Here is a 20,684-nt window from a genome sequence, read left to right as displayed (position 1 = left end):
CATCTGAGGTCGTATGGGTGCGTGTGTGTGAGTGAGTGAGAGTGTGTGCGTGCGTGTTAGTGAGTTTTCTGCAATATTTTTTTTAATTATTATGACTAGTTAGTCGAAACCCCAAGGAAAATGCTGATACAAAATTCCACATTATACATTGTCTAGGACACACAGGATTGCCAATTGAGTTCCGGGACAGAAACCAAAAGGAAACCCAGTGATTTGCCTGCGAAAAACAAAGAGGAAAATTTCGCCACTCTGAAGGAAAGTCCAACAGATCGCTTGTGTGTGCATATGAAAATCAGCAACGTCAACTCCCGGGGACAAGCTCCAATCTGAGATGAGATGCAAACTCGAAGACGACTCCATCAAACGGATCAGCAGGATTACAGCAGCAGCAGCACCTATACCATTCAAACGGGAGAGGATCAGCATCAGACAGGATCAGGCGCAAGCGCAGCATTAGGACCAGCTGGCGGATCTGGAGGACTACTAGTGCAGCCTCTTGGTTATCCACAGCAACCCCAGGCGTCCGTCGACGCGGCCATTCACATCGGTGACGCCCAGTCCGGCCAATCGCTCGCACCCGACTCGGACGACAAGTACGGAAAGGCGGCCCGCCAGTGGAATCTGCGCGCCTTCTCTGGCCAGGCTCTGCGCACCTTAAGTGCCGCTGCCGCCGTGGTCACCGGAAATAACCAACCGGACACAAACTTCAATAGCCAAAACAACTACAATTACAATCCCGCATCCGGCATCTCGGCCACTGGACAGTTTCAGCAAGAAGACCACTTCGATCCGGAACCCGAACCAGAGGTCTTCATCATGGCTGCCCGCGATCGGACAGGCGAGTTTGCCAACGCGATTCGATCGCTGCAGGCACGCAACATCACACGGGCGGTGAACATCCGGGATCCTCGGAAGGCCACGCAGGTTCAGAGCTACTCGGAGTTCATGATGGTGGCCAGGTTCATTGGCAAGAACATAGCCAGCACCTACGCCAAGCTGGAAAAGCTCACCATGTGTAAGTACTTTTAGGTTCTTAGATTGAAACCCGAAACGTAATTAATATCGCTCTCTATTTCAGTGGCAAAGAAAAAGAGCCTTTTCGACGACAGACCGCAGGAGATCCAGGAGTTGACGTACATCATCAAGGGCGACCTGAATGCCTTGAACCAGCAGATTGCCCGACTTCAGGACATCTCCAAGGACCAGCGGCGTCATACAAATGGCAAACACTTGGTGTCACATTCCTCGAACATGGTACTGGCCCTGCAATCCAAGTTGGCCAGCATGAGCACGGACTTCAAGCAGATCCTGGAGGTGCGCACGGAAAACCTAAAGCAACAGAAGACTAGACGGGATCAGTTTAGCCAGGGACCAGGTCCATTGGCCGCTCACACCGTCTCACCGTCGACTGCGAAGCAAGGATCCCTGCTCCTCAGCGAGGAGAACCAGGCTGTGAGCATAGACATGGGCAGCAGTGACACCACTCCGCTCCTGGCTACCACCCAGACACAGATGGCCATCTACGATGAGTCGGACAATTACGTCCAACAGCGGGCGGAAACCATGCAAAATATAGAATCTACGATCGTTGAGCTGGGCGGCATTTTCCAGCAGCTGGCGCACATGGTCAAGGAGCAGGAGGAGATCGTGGAGAGGATAGACACGAATGTGGCGGATGCGGAATTGAATATAGAGGCGGCCCACGGCGAAATCCTCAAGTATTTTCAGTCCGTCTCAAAGAATCGCTGGCTTATGATCAAGATTTTCGGCGTTCTCATATTCTTCTTCCTGTTCTTTGTTGTTTTTATGTCATAATCGAAGTTGTCGCCAGCAGGTTGCTTGCCCCACGTACCTTCTTCCCTCTGTATACAGCAATTATTAATTTTAATCAAGTTTCAATCACAATATTGTTTATTCCAAGCTGTGGCCTACCCGGAACCGATTGTATAATAAAGTTATAAAAATGTACAACATGAAAGCTGTTTTTTAACTGAACTTGCTGAAAGGTAAAAATGTGGCCTAAATTATGCTGATAATGATAAGGCTTAATACCTTTGTTTTATAATCTTTGTTATCTAGAGTGTGTTGTGCCGCTGCTGCTGGTGTTTAGTCGAAAAATCCACTGTCCTTCAAGCTACACATGGAGTAAAAAATAAAGAGGCATTATTTTTAATTCGACTTTTTATTCAATGTGCTTAAGTTCCAACTCCACACCAAGGAAGCGAAATGCAAATAAAAATAATAATAATTAAAATACGTTACAATCTCCAACTTCACACAAAATAGACTAAAAATTATAAAAGAAAACAACACTGCTCTAGATGTCTTTCTATGGGTTTTTGACTCAAATTTACAAGTGAAGTATTGTTCGTGGGTTATTATGGGCAATCGTCTCTCTGACCCGAGTATGACAACTAATACACGATGCGGATGCGCTGGCGCCAACAATGAGATCCCCAGGCAGCTGCCACAATGCCTCTATGTCGAGATGAGCGAATAAACCATGCTAAAATTAGCGAGAAAGGTTAGACGAAAACGATGGCCCTCGATTGCCCTAATAATTATTATCAACTTACCCGTATATATAGTAGAAGAAGCTGATCAAGTAGACGGCCAGCTTGATCCAGCCCTCGCGCATATTCCGTGACAATGTGTCCGTCTTCAGGACCGTGGTGGGATCATACAGTCCAGGGCCAGACATCACCGGGCGGTTTTTGTAGCTGCAATATATGGGAGTGGTCGCATTAAGCATGACTCAATCAAGCGTTCATAAACGGGGGGAGCTTATTTATGGGCCTTGAGAGTTGTTGTAATAACTATAATAATTTTGAAGGATTGAATGCCAGCATATTCCAAGTGTATTTGTAATTTAATTAAATGAGCATGAAATGTGGAACGCTGGTAATCTATCTTCGGACGTTCTTCAATTAACAAATGTAGATAAGCCGGCTACACACTTTTAGAAGTAAGTACCTAGATATACTCAGGCACAGATACTACCACAGGTCAAAATAATACTACTCCCGTGTAACATGATTTACTTACCGCCAAATATGATAGGCTATGAGGGGTATGTTGATGCACAGCGAGAACCATTCGCCGCAGAATAAGAACAGCAAATTTAAGAAGATGTGCAGCAAGTACTCCGGTAAAACCAGCTAAGGAAAGAAAAGACATCGCATTTACTCAACTGGACTGCAATGCAAAGAATATGTGCTTTAATACCCACCGGATTGAGGCTGTTACACTGATCTATAGGGTTTTTATAATCTGTCTTCAGCTCGTCAAAGGCAATCACATGAAATATGGCGAAGAATATCAAGAACGCATCCCCGATCAGGGCCACTATGTACGTGAAGGCGGTGAAGTTGAAAGCCATCCTGTTATATCGCCTGGCAGCTCAGCATAAAGTTCTAAACAATATGACTTGCTAATTTATTTACGTAAAAAATTCGGCTTCCAATTTGTAATAGAGCTGGGAAAGATTCGATTTCAACATAGATAATCTCAATCATCGTTCGTTTTCAAAAGTATCGATATATGTTCAGTATTTTTTATTTTCTCCTGCCTGCGAAAATACTTCTCACCGTTATCCTCGTGCGGTCACACTTCTTTTCCGAATCGAACCGCCATTACCAAAAGCCGAAGGAAATCGATCGAATTTTTTAGGATCTAAGCAATCTATGATCCTCAAACGACGCTCGTGCAATTACCGAGAATTGTGTGATACATAAATAGAAACTACCTGACACCCCAGACCAACAAACGCCGACAAAACATGTCACAATTCAATTTTGTAAGCGACCTTCAAAATGCACTGATCATGGACGGGGAGACGCGCGGACCTGCACCGCGTTGGAAGAAGAAGCTGGAGGCGTCGCTCAACGGGAGCGCCAATACCACACGATCGGTGCTGTCCGTCTCGTACAACACAAGCTTCTCGGGCGTCCAGGTGTCCACAAAGACGCCGGGAAAGACCAGCGAGGGCAAGGCCAAGAAATCCCAAGCCACGCCAACAAAAACGCCTGGCGGTGGCGATCGATTTATCCCGAATCGAGCTGCCACCAACTTTGAGCTGGCTCACTTTTTGGTAAGTATAAAAGGGTTAGTAAGTTCCTAGAAATCCATTTGTATCCTTGGATAGGTCAACAAAGATTCTGGCGAGAAGTCCGACGAGGAGAACGAGAAGGCCACCACTAGCAACAGCAACGAGAGCAATGTCCAGGCCTCGGCCCACAAAGTGGAGCGACAGAAACTGATCTCCGATGTTGCCCAGGTCAACAACGATAACAATGGTGGCCGTATTTTGTGTTATCAGAACAAGGCACCGGCTGCTCCCGAGTCTCACACGAATCCTCTAAAGGTGGTCTACTCCATAAAGACACCCATATCGACGAAGAGTGGCTCGCGCTACATACCAACCACTTCGGAGAGGATTCTGGATGCACCGGACTTCATCAACGATTACTGTAGGTTGATGTCTCAACTCTGATAAATTTAAGCTTAAGATGGAGCCTCTTTCAGATCTCAACCTGATGGACTGGAGTGGTGATAATATCGTGGCCGTTGCCTTGGGCAGTTGTGTTTATCTGTGGAATGCGGCCAGCGGGAACATTGAGCAGCTGACGGAGTTCGAGGAGGGCGACTATGCTGGCTCTCTGTCCTGGATTCCAGAGGGTCAGATTCTGGCCATTGGCAACAGCACTGGTGCCGTGGAGCTCTGGGACTGTTCGAAGGTGAAGAGACTGCGTGTGATGGATGGTCATAGTGCCCGAGTGGGATCCTTGGCCTGGAATTCATTCCTGGTCTCCTCCGGCAGTCGCGACGGCACCATTGTCCACCACGATGTCCGTGCGCGGGAGCACAAGCTCTCCTCCCTGGCGGGACACACTCAGGAGGTGTGCGGCCTGAAGTGGTCCACGGATTTCAAGTACTTGGCCAGTGGAGGCAATGACAATCTGGTGAATGTGTGGTCTTTGGCCGGCAGTGGTGTGGGTACGGCCACCGATCCGCTGCATAAATTCAATGAACATCAGGCTGCCGTGCGTGCCTTGGCCTGGTGTCCGTGGCAGCCAAATACCTTGGCCTCTGGCGGCGGAACAGCCGATCGTTGCATCAAGTTCTGGAATGTAAACAATGGCTCCCTCACGAAATCCGTGGATTCCAAGTCGCAAGTCTGCTCCCTGCTCTTCTCCCGCCACTACAAGGAGCTGATATCTGCTCATGGATTCGCCAACAACCAACTGACCATTTGGAAGTACCCAACGATGGTAAAGCAGGCAGACTTGACTGGACACACGTCGCGAGTATTGCAGATGGCCATGTCACCGGATGGCAGCACTGTGATCAGTGCCGGAGCGGATGAAACCCTTCGACTGTGGAATTGCTTTGCTCCGGATCCTTTGGCCGCCAAGAAGGCCACGGCCAGCGTTAATAGCAAGGCCAAGCAGAGTGTTTTTCGGCAGAGCATTCGTTAGGAGATTAAGTTAAGACTATTTTAACGGAAGTTTATATATCTAACCTTTGTTTAAAGTTGAAATTAGTAGAGAATTTAATGTTTAGTGATTTTTAAATTGAATATTTCTTGTTCCATGTTCTGTATTGCCCCACCGACTATGATATATATATATATAACTTATGAATTTTGTCAAATACTTTTATTGCTTAGAGTTAAGTTTTGTGCGTATAAATAAAATGCTTGACATTCTCTGCATCCTCTTGCATGCTTTATTTCGCTCTCTAAATACTATCGTTTAACACAATCAAATTGGATTCGCTTCCGGGTAGTGGGTTGCGGGTTCTGTGCTCCACTCGATGATGGACAGTAGCTAAGTAAGTACATTCATTGGGTTTCTCGGGGAACGTGTGTCAAGGAATATGTTTGCAAACATTTTCGGGGGGCAGGAAGGGGGCGTGCCGTCTCCGGGAATTCGGTTTGTGTTATAATCATAGGTGCACACATATAGGTATATATGCATTAGTCTAGGGCGTATGTACAGATTGGATGGGGGCATTCAGGCAACCGTCATGGGATTGCCGCCGTTGTAGCTAACAAAGTAACGCGGATCACCAAAGCGATCGTACATCTGCAAGTAAAAGAGAGGATTGCAAGCATAAAGCGGGTTAGAATTGAATATCAACCAAGGGTTAGGCATAATCAAAAGAATAACAAAAAAATAAAGCCACAAAAACCAACCAAAAAAGCAAACAAATTTAACAAAACTTGGTAAACAATTAAAGTGCTAACCTAGACGTTTACAAACCTTTAAGATCCAAACATCAACAACAACAAATTTAAATTTATAGTTTCATCAAATCTCTTGTTTTTTTTCTGTATATTTTGAGTAAAATATATTTTTATTTTTGCAACACATCATTTCATTCAGTCAGAAAACATGAAAACATCAATTAGATTTAGCTAACTTAATACTACAATTTATGATTTCATTTTTCATCATCATCATTATCGAGTTAGGTGTATAATAATAGTTCTAGGGTCTATAATGTTAGTCGGTCTGGTTCACATACACGCTCACGCACATACAAAAGTTACAGACACACACAGAGCACAGGCATACACACGAATACATATAGATTTAGATAGAGAATGAATAATAGCAACAAACATCGAGTGTACATTGGACATGGCTTAATCGTAATTGTATAGAAAATCCTAATACAGATGTAGATTTAGTTAAGAAAAGTTGGTTCATTGGACATTATTGTTTTGCATTTCCCATCTATGGTTTGTTCGTTACTTTGTTGGTTCACTTTTGTTTGGGTTCTACTAAAACATAGACTCCCTGCGCTGTTTGTTTACTAAGATTTACTATACTGACTGCTTCTGCTTTCTTTTTCTCAGGTTTTTCATATTTTTTTGTTTCTTTCTTTTGTTTTTGGTTAACAATACAATAGGTGTTAGTTGCTCCTCAAGTGAAACGAAACACCTTTATTCATTCCAAGTGAATACCAGTTCGCTTGGTGGATTCTTCTGCTTTTTACTTAATTCCATCTAGCTTATTTCATTTTTCTGATTCTGTTTCTTTGAACATTTTGGAAGCTGGTGGTGGCTTATGCTCTCTACAATAACCTTCCCTGATCTTAGGCAGTGACGCTCACCTTCGTATCGTCTAGATCTTCGATATCGCTACTGTCGTAATCACTATCCGGCGGCGTCACAGTCTCCGCACCGCGCTTCTCCAGAATGTTTTGCATGCGCGACTTGTTCATGATGCATGCAAACTGGTAGGCTGTCAAGCCGGCAAAGGTGGCCGTCTCCAGGTTGAGCTTCTCGCACTCGTCGAGCAGGAAGTTGGCCAGATCCTCGTTGCAGCCCTCGATCGCAATGTGCAGTGGCGTGCGTCCAGATTTGCCCTCCTATTAAGAAAGTTTTTTTTAATTAATTTAGATTTTTATTTGTGGCTTAGCGGGGCTTAATAACTTACCCTGGCATTAATGTCGGCTCCATGGGATACCAAAATACGCAAGATATCAATGTGTCCCGCCTCGGCAGCCAAATGTACGCAGCGCTCACCTGTAAGAAAGATAAATGCAAATGGGTTTAATTAATAAACTGTTTTAAATCTTATTTTATTTAATTATTTAATTTAAGTTGTAATTTATAGAAATCTCCTTTTAACTTATTTCTTAAAATTCTCAACCTATTTATAGTTCGCCCAATACTCCACCATTCCAACTACACCAACTACTCCAATTACTTCTCCAAATATACCAACATTTCCTTCATTTCTCACTGCAGAGTATCAGAAAAGCTCCAAGTTATGAATGAAACGTGATCCCTTCTCCGAAAGCTTCTGCTGGAAAAAAAGCTGTGTCCCCACGATCGATCGCTTTCAGTTGTAAAACGAGTAGCGTTTTATAATACAAACGAAACACACCAAAAAGCTTTGATTACGACAATGACCACTTGGCGGGGAAGCAGGAGAAGGAGGAGGTGGAGGAGTCAAGGGGATCTGGGTGCCAAGTGGAGGGGCTTTTGCTTTATAAGACAATATGACAACCCGTTGACTTCGAATGCGAATACGAGTATCCGTGCGTGTGAGTGTGTTTGCGATCGCTCGACTGTGCTGCTGGTGTGCGTTGAAAAACCCAAGAAATTCCCACAATAAAACAGCAGCAATAACACAGCAGAGCGACCGACCGACCGACCAACAACAACAAAGACCAGTGACGAGGAAAAATAAAATAAAAATCAGGCAAGACAGTTGTTGGCGTTAAGTTAAGTTAACAAACCAAATACAAAGTTGGCTTTTGGCAGTTCTGCTTCGGCAACAAGTTTGTCCAAGTTCAAATTGGTTTGAGAGCGCACATTATATGTAGAAATTTGATACATAGAGACACACACAAATATACATATAGGAGATCTTGAGTTTTTGTTAATAATAATAATAAATTCTGCAATAATTCAACTGACATTTCAGGCAAGCTTTTGGGGAATGAATTCTGCTCATGATTCGCTTTTTTATCATACTTTTTAGAGCTTGTCGTGTCTTTCTTCCATATAAAGAATAGAACAACAACTTAATTGGCAATTTTATAAACAAAAAGACAACAATTATTTTAAAAAAACGCATATTAAGTTAAAGTTTTTAAGAATTATTTAAAGGTTTCTTTGTTTAAAGCTTTCTTAATATTTCTTATAAATACTTATAGCTTATAGCATCTATAAATAAAAAAATAAATGTATGACACTGTAATTCTTATAACATTCTTGTTAGTTTTAATTATTAAACCAATTTCAATTAAACTAAAGTAGAAACAGTGAATATATTTTCATAGTATTTCTTCAGATTCTTTCTCAATCGATTCTCGTATTTTTTGAGATCGAATCGTGGCTTGCATACGGATTAATAAAGACAGAAAACAAAGGTAGATTGTTTAGTTTTTTTTTTTTGTATCTCACTATTTGTTTTTGTATATTCCATGCCTTCTTCGCTTTTACGGCTTTATGATTAGTTGACGCAGTCTTTGTTGTTATTTTTGCTGACTTTGCCTTATAGTTTTTTTCCAGACTTTTTTTTTTGCGGCTAGCTACACGTGCTGTTGATTGACTTTCACACACAAACGGTTGGCACATTTGCATATACACATTTACATGGCCAGACACTGGAGATTTCCGCAACAAGAAGTTGTTGTTTTCCCTAATCAATGCCCAGCTATAGCTTAGAATGTAATAATAGTTTAAAAATTCCAGCCATGAGTCATTAGAAACTTGCTAGAGATAAAGCGGGTTCAACCATGAACCCTAGAGTTCCCCAAAAATTAATAACAAAAAAAAAAAAAAACACCCTAAGGTTATCTCAGACACTTGAAGATTAAAGCAACCTAAAATAAAAATGAAGCCACAGATCCGGCCAAAACAGAGAGAGGCAGGGAAAGAAAGCGGACTAAGAAAGTCATCTTCAGTCCAGTTTTATTTTCTTTCTTTCTTTTCGGTGCTGAGAGAGCTACGCTCTTACAAAAGCAACAATTGTGTCACAAGTTTTATAAATAAACGATGACCACATGGAGTTTTTTTTTAAAGCTCGACTAACTAAAGGAGAAGCCGACCGTCCGACCGAAGATGAGCTAGTAAAAGACAATCCTCATTGTTGTTGCCTTTTCAGCACAGCAACGTGCCAATCGTTAGCATACGATTAAAGACTTATACACGCCGATCATATCGCCGTTGGATATTAGATATTAGATATTAATAGACGAGCTACGGATGAAATATGAAACACAAAAGTTTGTTTCAAACTTTGTGTTATGGGAATTCCCCCAATCGCCCAAAGACTGGCTGCGTCACAACACGCAAAAGCCAAAGCCCAAGATCTTCAAGATACTTTGTTAATCCCTCCTCGTTTGGATTTGGTTTTTGACCAGCTAGCCAGCCAGCAAGTCTGAGAAACCTGACACGTCTCCAGAAAGCAGTTCGACCAGAATACGCACATTAAATCACATAAAAATCACAAGGTAACGTGATTGCTCAATAATTAGATATATTTGTTTTTAGAATGTTACTTTGGAGAGCCGGCAAAAAAGCGTATAATTTAAATTGTTTATAACCAAAAAAAAAGCCAATGAAATTTTGATGGGTTCAATTGTCACACAAATGTTTTTAGCCATTTATATCTAGAGAATTTATAAACAATTAGAATGATGTCTTGTTTTTATTGGGGCACATTAAAAAGTAAGTGAATGACTGTGAGACTTAAGCAATCTGAACCAGAAACTCGCAACAGTATTATGAATATTATTTTTTGGTTGTTGATGTCATGATTTAAAAAAGATTAACTTGAAAAGCAGAAATGAATTTGCATATTTGAAACCTTAAACTTTTGCTTTTAAAGTCTTGTGTATATGGTAGAATAATATAATATTGAGCTCTATTTGTCCAGTGATTAGTGTAATCGTTGATTTTGGGTTTCCTGCAATTAACGACCGTTATGAAATCGCTTAGAACTGCGCAATTATGGGAAATTCTATTTGCACCGACAACACCACACACTCGACAATTTAGCACTTTCACAAATGGCAAACGCCCACTTGATCCCCTCCAGCTAAAAGTTAACCAGTTACTATTTACACAGGCGGTAAAAAAATACAAAAATAATAATAATAATAATAAAGCGAAAAGGCAACGAGATATCGACAACGACCTTATGAGAAAAACCCAACAGCGCAGTTAAAAGTACTCCACAAGTCACCCAGAAAGTCGCAAAGTTCATAAATTTATTGACAGCGCAAATATTAAACGTTGCTGCTGCTGCTGCTGCTGTCTTCGCTTAATTTTAATTAATTGTGTTTATTGTTGGGAGCAGAGTTTTTGGTATTTCTACAACGGGTTTCTTGTTGCAAATTTGCTGTCCTTCACTCTAAAATTCGGAGGGTCATTGATTCGTAATTATAATAGTTATGGAATTTCTTAATTCATGGGTGATTTTTTTCGGCTTTGAATTCTCTGAACTCTGGAATTTCTAAGAGCAATTAGTAATTATCTTATATTTCTTGTTATTTATTTTGTTTCAGCTGTTTTTCTAGTTTTCCCCAACGAAACGCGTGCCAAAAGAAGTTACCAGGCCATTAGGGGAATTACCATACCACGATCCACGATAAAAAACCCAGCAAGAGCTCAAGACATGGCCAATGAAATTAATGCCAACTGTTCAAATACAACTGGCAGGCAAATACCCCAAATAAATATATAAACAGCTATGTAAGGAGAAAGGAAGAACAAGACAATATCAAATTAAAAGTTGTTTACCCCAACGAGACCAAGACTTCTGGGCGCCGCCGTTGGGTGGGTTAATTCAATTGCTGTTCGAACTTTCCCAACGTGGAAATTAGCTCTAAAGTAAAGTGAAAAACCCAGGGAGCGGAGCCCGCCCGCCCGGCCGCCAAATGAAGCGAGCGAAAACAAACAGCACAATTTAGCACAATTAAAGCCATGGATTTTCCAAGCCATATGACGATCGACGGCGACGACGGCGACTGACTTGGCAATGAAAGTGTTTTGAAAGCAAGTCAGCTCGATCCGATCCCGTTCCCTTTCCCGCTCCGCCTGCCGGCGACGGGTTATGTCAGCTTATTCGTCCGCCTTGCCTTGTTGACTTTCTTTCTCGGGCGCGATTGTGAATGCGAAATGCAAATAACACCCGACGACTTGGCTTCGATCGCTTTTAGGTAGGTTTCCCCAACAACCCCAAAAAGCGTTTGGGGATCGTCAGCCACGTGTGTAAAGTGCACACACAACAACAACAACAAAACATTTTTGTAACAAAGAAATAAACGAACAAACCGCAATCAAGTCGCAAATGGAATTTCAGGGGGAAACCCCAAGGCAAAGAGGTCACCAATTTGTTGGAAGGAGATCACACCGTCTTTCTCGGGTTAGGTTTTTCTCAAATGCTAGTTAGGATTTCCCTCAGACATTAGATTGGGTATTATTCATTGCGCATGCACATTCAACTTCCGTCATTTTATTTATTGCAATTTGCATGAGCTCACTGTAAGAATTCAAAAGACAAGCTTTGCTTGCTTTCAAAATAGGAAGTACTTATGTTACCAAGAGTTTTAATGAATGATATTCAAAGATTTTTTCATTTTTAATCAAGTAAAAACCCCAACTAACATCTGATAGAGTCAATAAACTTGTATGATTGACCAATCTTGAGATCTCATCACAAATAGAAAACTACTTATGGTCACTGACAGTTGTTTATTAAAGAAGCAGGAAACATTTCCGTTTTTAAAAAGTGATCTAACCTTGTCCGTTGTCCGCTAAAGTGAATAAACTCTTCAATCTTCAAAGTCTACCTCTCTCTCCGGCAGAAAGCTAAGCGGATTAGGTTTATTTCAGACATTTAATAAGGAAATGAGACAAGAAATAGCGAGAGCTTGACTGGTTCTCCAACTGTTTACAGCTGCAAAAACGGGAGAGTCCCCAGATTTAACCTTGTGTCTTTCAGCCAATTGTTTCATGACTAATTTGTTGTTGCCTACAGTTACTAATATGCATTTATTGTAAGTCATTGATAGTCGTCAGATGCCAGATATCAATAAATAATGAGCAGTCAATTAATGCCAGCAGAAACAGGTTTCTATTAAACGTATATATCCAAATATAGTATAGTTTATACTATATAGGGTCTAGTTTAAATCAAAGGTTCAAGACATTTGTTTGTTTGTGACGCAAACTGCGCCTTTTAGGGTGCACTTTTGTCATCCATTATTATAGTGTCTCTTTTGTATGAGACAATTTCTAAGGTACGTATAAAGTACGTAAATGGTTTTTAGGATTTTCAGGCATTCAGTCAACTCATGACTTGATAGCGGGTTTTCTACAACTGTCTACTCTCTTCAACTTAGTTGAAGGAGCACAAAACTTTACTACAATATGGCCTAGATCACTCGTAAATAGTGGGTAAATTGGTGGATGGTTGGTGTTGGTAAAACCGGCAAAACGAACTGATAGCCAGTTATCTTTTTTAATGGCAAAAGGGGCCGAGGCCGAGGACGTTCGACAGAGAACGAACGAACGAACCGAAGCTCGTATAATCGCACAATAAACGACCACCTATGGGGTTTTCCTCAGTTCACTGATAACGCACGATTTCCAGTTACCAATGTCTGCTGACGATCGAACACCGCTGGACATATCTCATTTTGCTTTTTGCCAGCGGCACAGCTTATCAGCCGGGGGGAAGTACGGCGAATGACTGCCTCTTAATTTGTTGAGTTTCAGTTTAGTTCAGTTGCCAGCCAGGCCACAGATTTCGTGGGTTCACTCCATTGGAGTGGAAGATATGTAAGACACATGCTGGCCAAATGCTTCATCCATATGGGGTTTTCGATTTTCTGAAATTCCCTCCACATGGTTTACCAGAAAACACACATTCCATGTCCAGAGAAACGCGATAAGGCGGAACCCTCTGTCTTCCCCATTCCCAAGGGGAAATTTATTCAGTAATCGGAATTTATTCATTGCAAAAATGTGTGTGCAACAATTGCAGATTCCCCAGTAGCTTTTCTTTGGAAATCCATAAACCGGGCAGAGAAACCCTGATAAGTAAAACCGAAAACGTCACAATTTGCCCGCCTGTGGGTACGATAATAGTTTATATTCACTGATAACCCATGCAATCACAATCAATTGATTTGTGTATACTTTTTTTTTATTATCAAAAATGGGAAATTCTGGCACTCTTGGTTTTCCAAAGCAAGAGCAAATCAAATAAGGTTGTCAAGCGAATTGCGTTCAGGGAAAGCAACTATTTATAGAAGAGCTGTCCTCGAGAGCCTTGCGTGTTGGTTATTTATATAATCGAAGTCCATTTCCCCAGTTGTTGCGTGCCAGGCGCGTAAATGAGGCCCAAAATGGATTACGGCGGCCAAGTAAGTAAAAACACCCATTCTTTCATATATATTATAATTACTATTGTGGGCTCAGTTGGGGATTTCCAGAAACTACAATAATATAATATATATTTTTTTTGGAAGGTGGGGAGGTTCCCATTGCTTCGATAACACTACCGAGCGTACGAACCTTTCCCAATTTCCGTTTCTGTCTGCGCCTTTAATCGGCTTAATGTTATCATTATATTTTTGGTTGCTCTATTTCTTTTGTATTTTTATTATTTTCTTTTTTTTTTACTGCATTTTTGTCTAATGTCTGCTCTTGCTTGGCTTGGAGCCAGAAAGGCAAATGCCTCACATTTTCCGAGCGGCATTTGGTTTAAATAGAAGGGAATTTCGCGAAGCCTTAAAACGGGAACGGAAGGGCATTAAATTTAGAAAAATCGTAGAGCTAAATATACAAATGTATACTCCTAAGAGTGCTCCCAGAAGGATTATATAATCTTGTTATATATTCTGGTTAAGAAACTTCATTAGCGAAAACAAAAACAATAGTTATTTGGGGGACATTGACTCTAAGAAAAAATTTGTTTTTTCCTAAAAAATTAAGGATATTTCCAGTTCAAAACAATAACTTTTGGTTCTGGGATCTACATAATATGTATATGTTTATACCCCAGAGATGTTGACGTCAATGCTGGGGCAGGGAGGACGGGATGAAATATTTATTTGTTCCACATAGTGAAGGCCGTGTGTTTACAGAGTAATCTGTGCTTTGTGTACACAGAATTGCCCCCGAAGTCCCAACATTGGGAATTGCTTTCGAATCCAAATGGTGAGGCGGCATTGGTGGGTCGTGTGGACTGACTGACTTCGGTGATCGGTTTGGGAAAACCCAGAAATTTCAAACAGGCGAAATATGTATTCAAAAGCGTCTGACCGTCTCGTTTCTTGTTTCTGCTTTGTTGGTTTTTAATAGTTTTTGTCGGAAATGTCTGCGCTGTTTTGCTGTTGCTTTTGGCTAGCCAAAATACATTATGTGCCGAGTGTGTCTGAGCAGGTTATATATAGCAACTATAGTATAGTCCATACCAACTATATAGATATATATACATATATGGGGAGCAGCTGTTTGTTTGTGGGGCTCCAAACCGGTTGGCGCTGCTTAAAGCTGGCCGACGAGAGACCAACAAAAAATGTGTTTGTTCACCAAATGTTTGCCACTCACGAATTTGGATTTTATTTTTGGCAAGGTTATACTTGGCCAAAAAAAAGAAGCGATGGGAAGAGGGAAAAGGCCAAAAACGCCAATATAAATCGATTAAACAAACGAAAGGTTAAACGCAAATAACTTTGGTATTGCGATACACTTTCTGAATAGGTTATTAACCTTTTTTTTCTCTAAGATTTTGATTGTAAAACTTTTACTTTCTTTGGAATAAAATAATCATAAGAAATTACTTATAAAAAGTTGATAAAAGTACTAAATGAATAAGCTTAAATGTATTTTTCACCAATTACTTTTTTTTATTTCAAATATATACCCTTTTTTCCCTGTCCTCCCTCAGGCTTCATACAAAATGTGCGGGTGGAAGCCACCATCGAGAAATGCAAATCGATAATTCGATTTGTGGCCCCTGAATACAGAGCAAAATCAAATAAGGAAACAAATGAATATAATTATGGGACACGCCCTGTCTGCCTTTACGCGTGGAAAATAAATTTACCTCAAAATGATTTCCTTGAGATGCAACGCATTCGAAAACAACTCGAAAGCTGGCAAAACAAAAACAAAACACTACAAACAGTTGCGATAATCAATTGAATTTCCATTTCGATATATGTATCTTACGTAAGTGTAAGTAATACTGATTCTATTAATGAAAACAAAATGTAAATATTATTTCTCTATCCTTGTGCAAATTGATTTTTGCTGACGTCTGAGACTTTGCAAATGTGTTCTCTGTTTCGTTTATTTTTGGTTAATCAATAACCAACGGGTAGGAAGAGTGGGAGGAGGACTGTGTTGCTTTAGCCATTTGATGAGGAAAATTTTCAAGCGAAATGTTTTTTTGCTCGGAGGCCAATGTATTTTTGGCATCAGCTCAAAGGCGTCTCCCCGTGTATAGCCTATAGCCTATATGCACATACGTCTTTAACGTTCATATATACATAATTTAATGCTATATAGCAGACGACAATGTCTCGCACTGTGGCTAGCCGTTGGCGGGACACCAGATATATATATCAGGAATATAATGTGTATACTTTTTGGCACAGATTCATAATTTTTCATGAAAAATGCCCGCAAATTCAGATGCCCAAAAATAACACTTTACTGGCTAGATTTTACGCTGCTAACTAAAAATTCCAATAAATTTCGGAGAATTATTAACTGAAAAGTTCAATGCCTAATTTAGTCTAGAACTTATGGCTAATACTTTTGGGCAAATGAATTAGTAATTCATTTTGGCAACTGTACTCACCATCATAGTTGCGAATCTCCAAATCGGCAGGCAGATGGGCGTAGCTCAGTGAGCTAACAGCCTTATCATTGGAACGGTGTCCGTATTGACGGTGAGCCTCATGAATCTCCGTGGCCCCAAATTTCTCCGTCAAGGCACGAACGCACTGCTTCTCTCCGGCGATGCAGGAAAGGTGTAGAGCCGTATTTCCATGGCTATCGCGCACCGAGGGCTGAATGTAAATGTGACGCAATAATTGTGTAATTGTTAGATTAAACCATTGATAGCAGTTGTCTAAGATGGGATGAGGTACTTTATGATGCGGAAGAAAGTAATAATTACCTCAGCTCCGGCCAGCAGCAGCATTCTCATGATATTGGGCTGGGCGGTGAGGGCGGCCAAATGCAGCGGAGTCTGGGCCACATCGTTCTGAATGTTGAGCAGGCATGGATGCGGGGCCATGCGAATTAAGGCAGTTACCACGTCCACGGATCCCGAAATACAGGCCAGGTGCAGAGGTCTAAAGACAGGAAAGGGAGAAAAGAGAAACAACAATGAATTTGCGGGTTTATTTACCTGCCGCAGCAGCAGCAGCAGCACCCACCCGCCCGCACTTTCTTCCCTTCTTCCTGTTCACTTGTTGCCTTGTGTCATGTGGCGGCGTAAAAACCCAAGTAAGTTAAGTCGAGGTGAATTATTGTGAAGAAAAAATAAGAGCTGATGAGCTGCCCCGAAAACCTGTTCGGACGGTGATGATACCAGTGTACCTGCCCACATACCAGGAAAACCCCAAAGCCTGACTAAAACACATGTGTCAGTCGCGTTTCTCGGCCCAGACAATGGTCTTTCGAGAGTGATTCACGAAACTCTCCCCTTAGCTCACTTGGTGGTCGGTGCCTTTGTTTTTTTGGGAAACTTGGAAATGCTCATCGGAAAGACACCTCATATCGGATAGAAGAAACACACTTAAACGTGACTTTGAGCAGTTTAACGAGATGGGTATTTTGATTATAAATTATTCGGAATTACAGTGACTAGGTTCAGTCTTTTATATATAAAATTCAAATTTCATTGTCACTTTCTTCTGGTTGTCACAAGCAATTTAATTTTAGATCTGATCAGACTCGCAAAAATATTGGGATAATTTAGGAATATTACCGATGATATTAATTAAGTAGCAAGACTTGTTCACTGAATATTTCGCATTAATGTGTTCGAAGACTATTTGCATATTTTTGATTGGCCTAAATATAGAGCTCTCTCATTGATCTAAAGTTCGTTTTAAGGATTGGGTCTTACAATGAAGCAGGTTTTGGTTTTGTGTTATATTAACAGATAAGCCTAACTAACTAATGAACAACTGAAAATGTTGTTAGGGTTCTAGCAGTGGAAAGTACACCGCTTTAATGATTTCTTGAGGAGTTTCTTTTGCAATAACTAAATTCAAATCTTTCTACAATTATTAATACTTCCCCCGTAAGGTGTTCCAGTACAGATTACTTACGTGTCACCAACATCGTTTTGCTGATAGAACTGTTCCCATGCGTTCATAATGTTGATACTGCTCTGCGGAGCGGAGGAGGGATTCGTGGTGGGGCCGGCAGCTGTGTTGGACTGTGTGGTAGATTGTGGGCCCTTGCTCCGGTTAGCCGAAATCTGGGCGGAATTGCTGCCGCCACTGCTCTGGCCGAGATTGTTTAGCTGCTCGCCGCGACCAGCCAAGTTGCTTTGGACCGTCCATTGCGGTATGCCTGCGTCCGTGCTGTGTTTGAGGCGCATTTGATTGCTGCTTTTGTCCTCCTGGGTGGGCTCCTCCTCCTCTACTTCCTCTTCGTCCTCGTCGATAATGCCGGAATCAAGGACCACGGACTGCTGCTGCTTCTGTTTCTGTTGGGGCTCCTGGTCCTTGGGCTCCGGCTGCTGCTGCTCCTCTGTCTCGGGGATGATCTCCTCGCTGAAGATTTGCGAGGATTGCGGTCCGGAAATGAAGCCCGAATCGCTTGTTTCGCTTTGCAAGGCAAATTCCTTGTGCTTTTGGTTAATGGCGGCGGCCGCCTCTTCTTCTTGCGCTTTGCCGCCAAATGTTGACTTTGCGTTTTTACCGCTACTGTCGGAGGAGGAGGCTGCGTTAGGGGGGCGCTGTTCAACACTGGCAGCGCTGCTGCTGCAGCTACAGTCCTCCTGGCTGCTATCACTTGTTGCTGTTGCTTTTGTTGCTGCTGCTTCCGCTGCTGTTGTTGGGTTCCACATTTTCGTGCTTTTCCGGACTCTCAGTTAGCTGGAAAATTAATATTTTTGCGATTGAGTATGCGTTTGAACTTTGCTTTTAAGCTCAGGTTTAATCGCGCTCTCTCTCTTTATCGTTATCTTTCTCTCTCACTCACTCACTGTCACAAAACTCTCTCGCAAGCTCTCACGTAACTGCGCTTTTTTGCCCTGGCCAGCTAACGACTGTGGGTGCGAGCGAAACAAACATATGAACGAACAGCTACAAGTGAAAACGCAATAACAGCATTTTGTAGATTAAAGCAATTTATAAATTATACATGTGTAGCGACATAAAAATAAACGATTCACTTGGGAACTATTTTTGATTTTGCCGTTGATTTTATTTTGCCTTTTCCTTGCGCGCCTCCGAGTTTGTTTCACACGCATTCCACATACACACACACACACAAAGGGAAATCTTTTATCTCCTCTCACAGCTTCATTTTCATTTTCTCTTCGTCTGCTTGTTCTTTGTTTCACATAAATTTATCCTCTATATTTTGCACTATTTTCTCACTACCTTGCTGGTTAATTGTGCTTCAGAGTTTCGTTTCACACGCGTAAGTTGAGTTTTTCGGCTTGTTAAAATTTGTGGTTTCTAATTTGCATAGCTCCCGTGCGCAACACGTCTGTTTGTTATTAACAATATTTTTCGCTTTTCGCGTTTTACGGCCTGCACACCCGTATTTATAGGTTTCTTCCAAGCAGTGATGTCATTTTCCTCAGCAAAAGTAGCTAGATTACCAAAAAACCGAATTCCAAGCGAAAATAGCTAGGAAAAAACTGATTTCTGGATTTTTTTTTTTAATTTTAAGTATAAAATATTAAAGTTAAGCAGTTATGCTGCTTTTGCAATAACAGCACGACAAATGAAATTTCCGCTGGTCGCTGTTTTTAATATTTTTCCCGCAATCACACTTTAAAAAAGCCTAATTTGACGGGAAAAAGGCGTAAATGACATCACTGCTTCCAAAGCCGAACGGTGCCGAAGCTGCCGAGAGCGCACGAAAACTTTCAAAACAAAGAGCAGGAGAGCCCCAATGCAGGGTTGTCAGATCTCTGACAGAGCGCTAAGGCCCCAACGGATCAAACAGTACAACAGCAGCAGCAACAAAAGCAACAGCAACAAGAATTTATTTTTTATTTATTTCTTACTTACGATCGGTGTGAGATGTTCATTGCTCTGTGGGCGAAATGCGTATGACGACGATGCTGACAAACATCGGGGAAAACACCAGCCAAACGGAAATGATTTCGCTAAGGATACTTGGAAGATTTCTACCTGGTTTTTCTGTCTCTCGGGTACTCTACATGCACGGAAAAAAACTGGGCACAAATTAGTTTTTTAACTGATCATTTATGTAAGGTGTATTATTACTTAATAAGTTTATAATATTTGACTGAAATGTACGTTTTTATTTTCTACTAATTTCGTTTAATTGAAATATTTTTGCAAAGTCTATTATATAGTTTTTGAATTAATAAAAATTAAAACGCAGTGAATAAGAAATTTCAAGACAAATAGCCGATCCGCTAAAGACATGTCTTTTACTCAATTTTTTACGCTAGATAAGAGAAGAAAAAACTGTAATAAAAAGTATAAATAAATAAAAATCACCTTATATTTACCAAATTTAAAACTCTTTAAATAAAGGCAGTATATAATAAACAATATTTTTTAAGTGTATTTTGAGTTTCAGGGGTTATTCTGTGCTATTGATTTGTCATGCATTTGGGATTTTATGCCTTCTTTTTTTGGTTTTTATTTTCATATAATCGCTAATATTAATATACAAATCATTGGAGATAACAGCTACATATACATATTTGTTAGTTTAATTTCTGAGAACTTAAAATTTTTAATATTCGAAATTTTAATTTGGAAAACCCAAAGTATTTCCAGAAAAATTTAATGAAATGGTCATAAATATGAAACATTTAAAAATAATAATTAAAAATAAACATGAAATTGGGGAAATAACAAAAAACCCAATATATTTTCAGAAATATAAAGTGAATCATGTTAAAAAAATAATTTAAAATTATAAAAAAAAAGGAAAAAAATAATTTACTAAAATCGTAAATAGTTTTGTT

General features: G+C 40.9%; 4 protein-coding genes across 6 annotated transcripts; 2 read left to right on the top strand and 2 right to left on the bottom strand.

Moving 5' to 3' along the window:
• Positions 1 to 3: 3 nt before the first annotated feature.
• Syx5 (syntaxin 5) lies at positions 4 to 1,978 on the top strand. The gene is made up of 3 exons (XM_017163735.2): positions 4 to 59; positions 157 to 1,015; positions 1,079 to 1,978. The coding sequence occupies exons 2-3, from the start codon at positions 337 to 339 to the stop codon at positions 1,813 to 1,815; spliced, it is 1,416 nt and encodes a 471-aa protein (XP_017019224.1). The 5' UTR covers positions 4 to 59; positions 157 to 336; the 3' UTR covers positions 1,816 to 1,978.
• A 185-nt stretch (positions 1,979 to 2,163) lies between these two features.
• Positions 2,164 to 3,475, bottom strand: cni (protein cornichon). The gene is made up of 4 exons (XM_017163737.3): positions 3,230 to 3,475; positions 3,046 to 3,158; positions 2,577 to 2,720; positions 2,164 to 2,506 (listed from the first exon to the last, which is right to left on the bottom strand). The coding sequence occupies exons 1-4, from the start codon at positions 3,377 to 3,379 to the stop codon at positions 2,479 to 2,481; spliced, it is 435 nt and encodes a 144-aa protein (XP_017019226.1). The 5' UTR covers positions 3,380 to 3,475; the 3' UTR covers positions 2,164 to 2,478.
• A 130-nt stretch (positions 3,476 to 3,605) lies between these two features.
• On the top strand, positions 3,606 to 5,713 carry fzy (cell division cycle 20 protein fzy). The gene is made up of 3 exons (XM_017163730.2): positions 3,606 to 4,090; positions 4,145 to 4,469; positions 4,525 to 5,713. Exons 1-3 carry the CDS (start codon positions 3,779 to 3,781, stop codon positions 5,475 to 5,477), a joined length of 1,590 nt encoding a protein of 529 aa, XP_017019219.1. The 5' UTR covers positions 3,606 to 3,778; the 3' UTR covers positions 5,478 to 5,713.
• Positions 5,705 to 19,270, bottom strand: cact (NF-kappa-B inhibitor cactus). Of its 3 annotated transcripts, none has more exons than XM_017163731.3 (7): positions 19,111 to 19,270; positions 17,827 to 18,600; positions 16,665 to 16,842; positions 16,344 to 16,554; positions 7,446 to 7,534; positions 7,120 to 7,377; positions 5,705 to 6,086 (listed from the first exon to the last, which is right to left on the bottom strand). In XM_017163731.3, exons 2-7 carry the CDS (start codon positions 18,570 to 18,572, stop codon positions 6,015 to 6,017), a joined length of 1,554 nt encoding a protein of 517 aa, XP_017019220.1. In that variant the 5' UTR covers positions 18,573 to 18,600; positions 19,111 to 19,270; the 3' UTR covers positions 5,705 to 6,014. The 3 variants fall into 3 exon arrangements, with proteins under 3 accessions (XP_017019220.1, XP_070139435.1, XP_070139436.1); XM_070283334.1 differs by lacking the exon at positions 19,111 to 19,270 and adding an exon at positions 18,707 to 18,881; XM_070283335.1 differs by lacking the exon at positions 19,111 to 19,270 and adding an exon at positions 18,711 to 18,881.
• Between the last annotated feature and the right edge of the window lie 1,414 nt (positions 19,271 to 20,684).

Source organism: Drosophila kikkawai, chromosome 2L, assembly GCF_030179895.1.
Source record: "Drosophila kikkawai strain 14028-0561.14 chromosome 2L, DkikHiC1v2, whole genome shotgun sequence".
Lineage (NCBI taxonomy): Eukaryota > Metazoa > Arthropoda > Insecta > Diptera > Drosophilidae > Drosophila > Drosophila kikkawai.
Note: the sequence above shows the minus strand (reverse complement) of the source record. Positions and strands in the feature narration are given on the sequence as shown.

Coding starts and splice junctions, on each gene's coding strand:
- Syx5 (XM_017163735.2), top strand. CDS start 337: ATGCAAACTCGAAGACGACTCCATCAAACGGATCAGCAGGATTACAGC. Junction 1,016..1,078: donor GCTGGAAAAGCTCACCATGT/GTAAGTACTTTT, acceptor TCTCTATTTCAG/TGGCAAAGAAAAAGAGCCTT.
- cni (XM_017163737.3), bottom strand. CDS start 3,379: ATGGCTTTCAACTTCACCGCCTTCACGTACATAGTGGCCCTGATCGGG. Junction 3,159..3,229: donor AGTGTAACAGCCTCAATCCG/GTGGGTATTAAA, acceptor TTCTTTCCTTAG/CTGGTTTTACCGGAGTACTT. Junction 2,507..2,576: donor TTCTTCTACTATATATACGG/GTAAGTTGATAA, acceptor CGCTAATTTTAG/CATGGTTTATTCGCTCATCT.
- fzy (XM_017163730.2), top strand. CDS start 3,779: ATGTCACAATTCAATTTTGTAAGCGACCTTCAAAATGCACTGATCATG. Junction 4,091..4,144: donor TTGAGCTGGCTCACTTTTTG/GTAAGTATAAAA, acceptor ATCCTTGGATAG/GTCAACAAAGATTCTGGCGA. Junction 4,470..4,524: donor GGACTTCATCAACGATTACT/GTAGGTTGATGT, acceptor AGCCTCTTTCAG/ATCTCAACCTGATGGACTGG.
- cact (XM_017163731.3), bottom strand. CDS start 18,572: ATGTGGAACCCAACAACAGCAGCGGAAGCAGCAGCAACAAAAGCAACA. Junction 16,843..17,826: donor CAAAACGATGTTGGTGACAC/GTAAGTAATCTG, acceptor TCCTGTCTTTAG/ACCTCTGCACCTGGCCTGTA. Junction 7,535..16,343: donor GGAGATTCGCAACTATGATG/GTGAGTACAGTT, acceptor TCTTTCTTACAG/GTGAGCGCTGCGTACATTTG.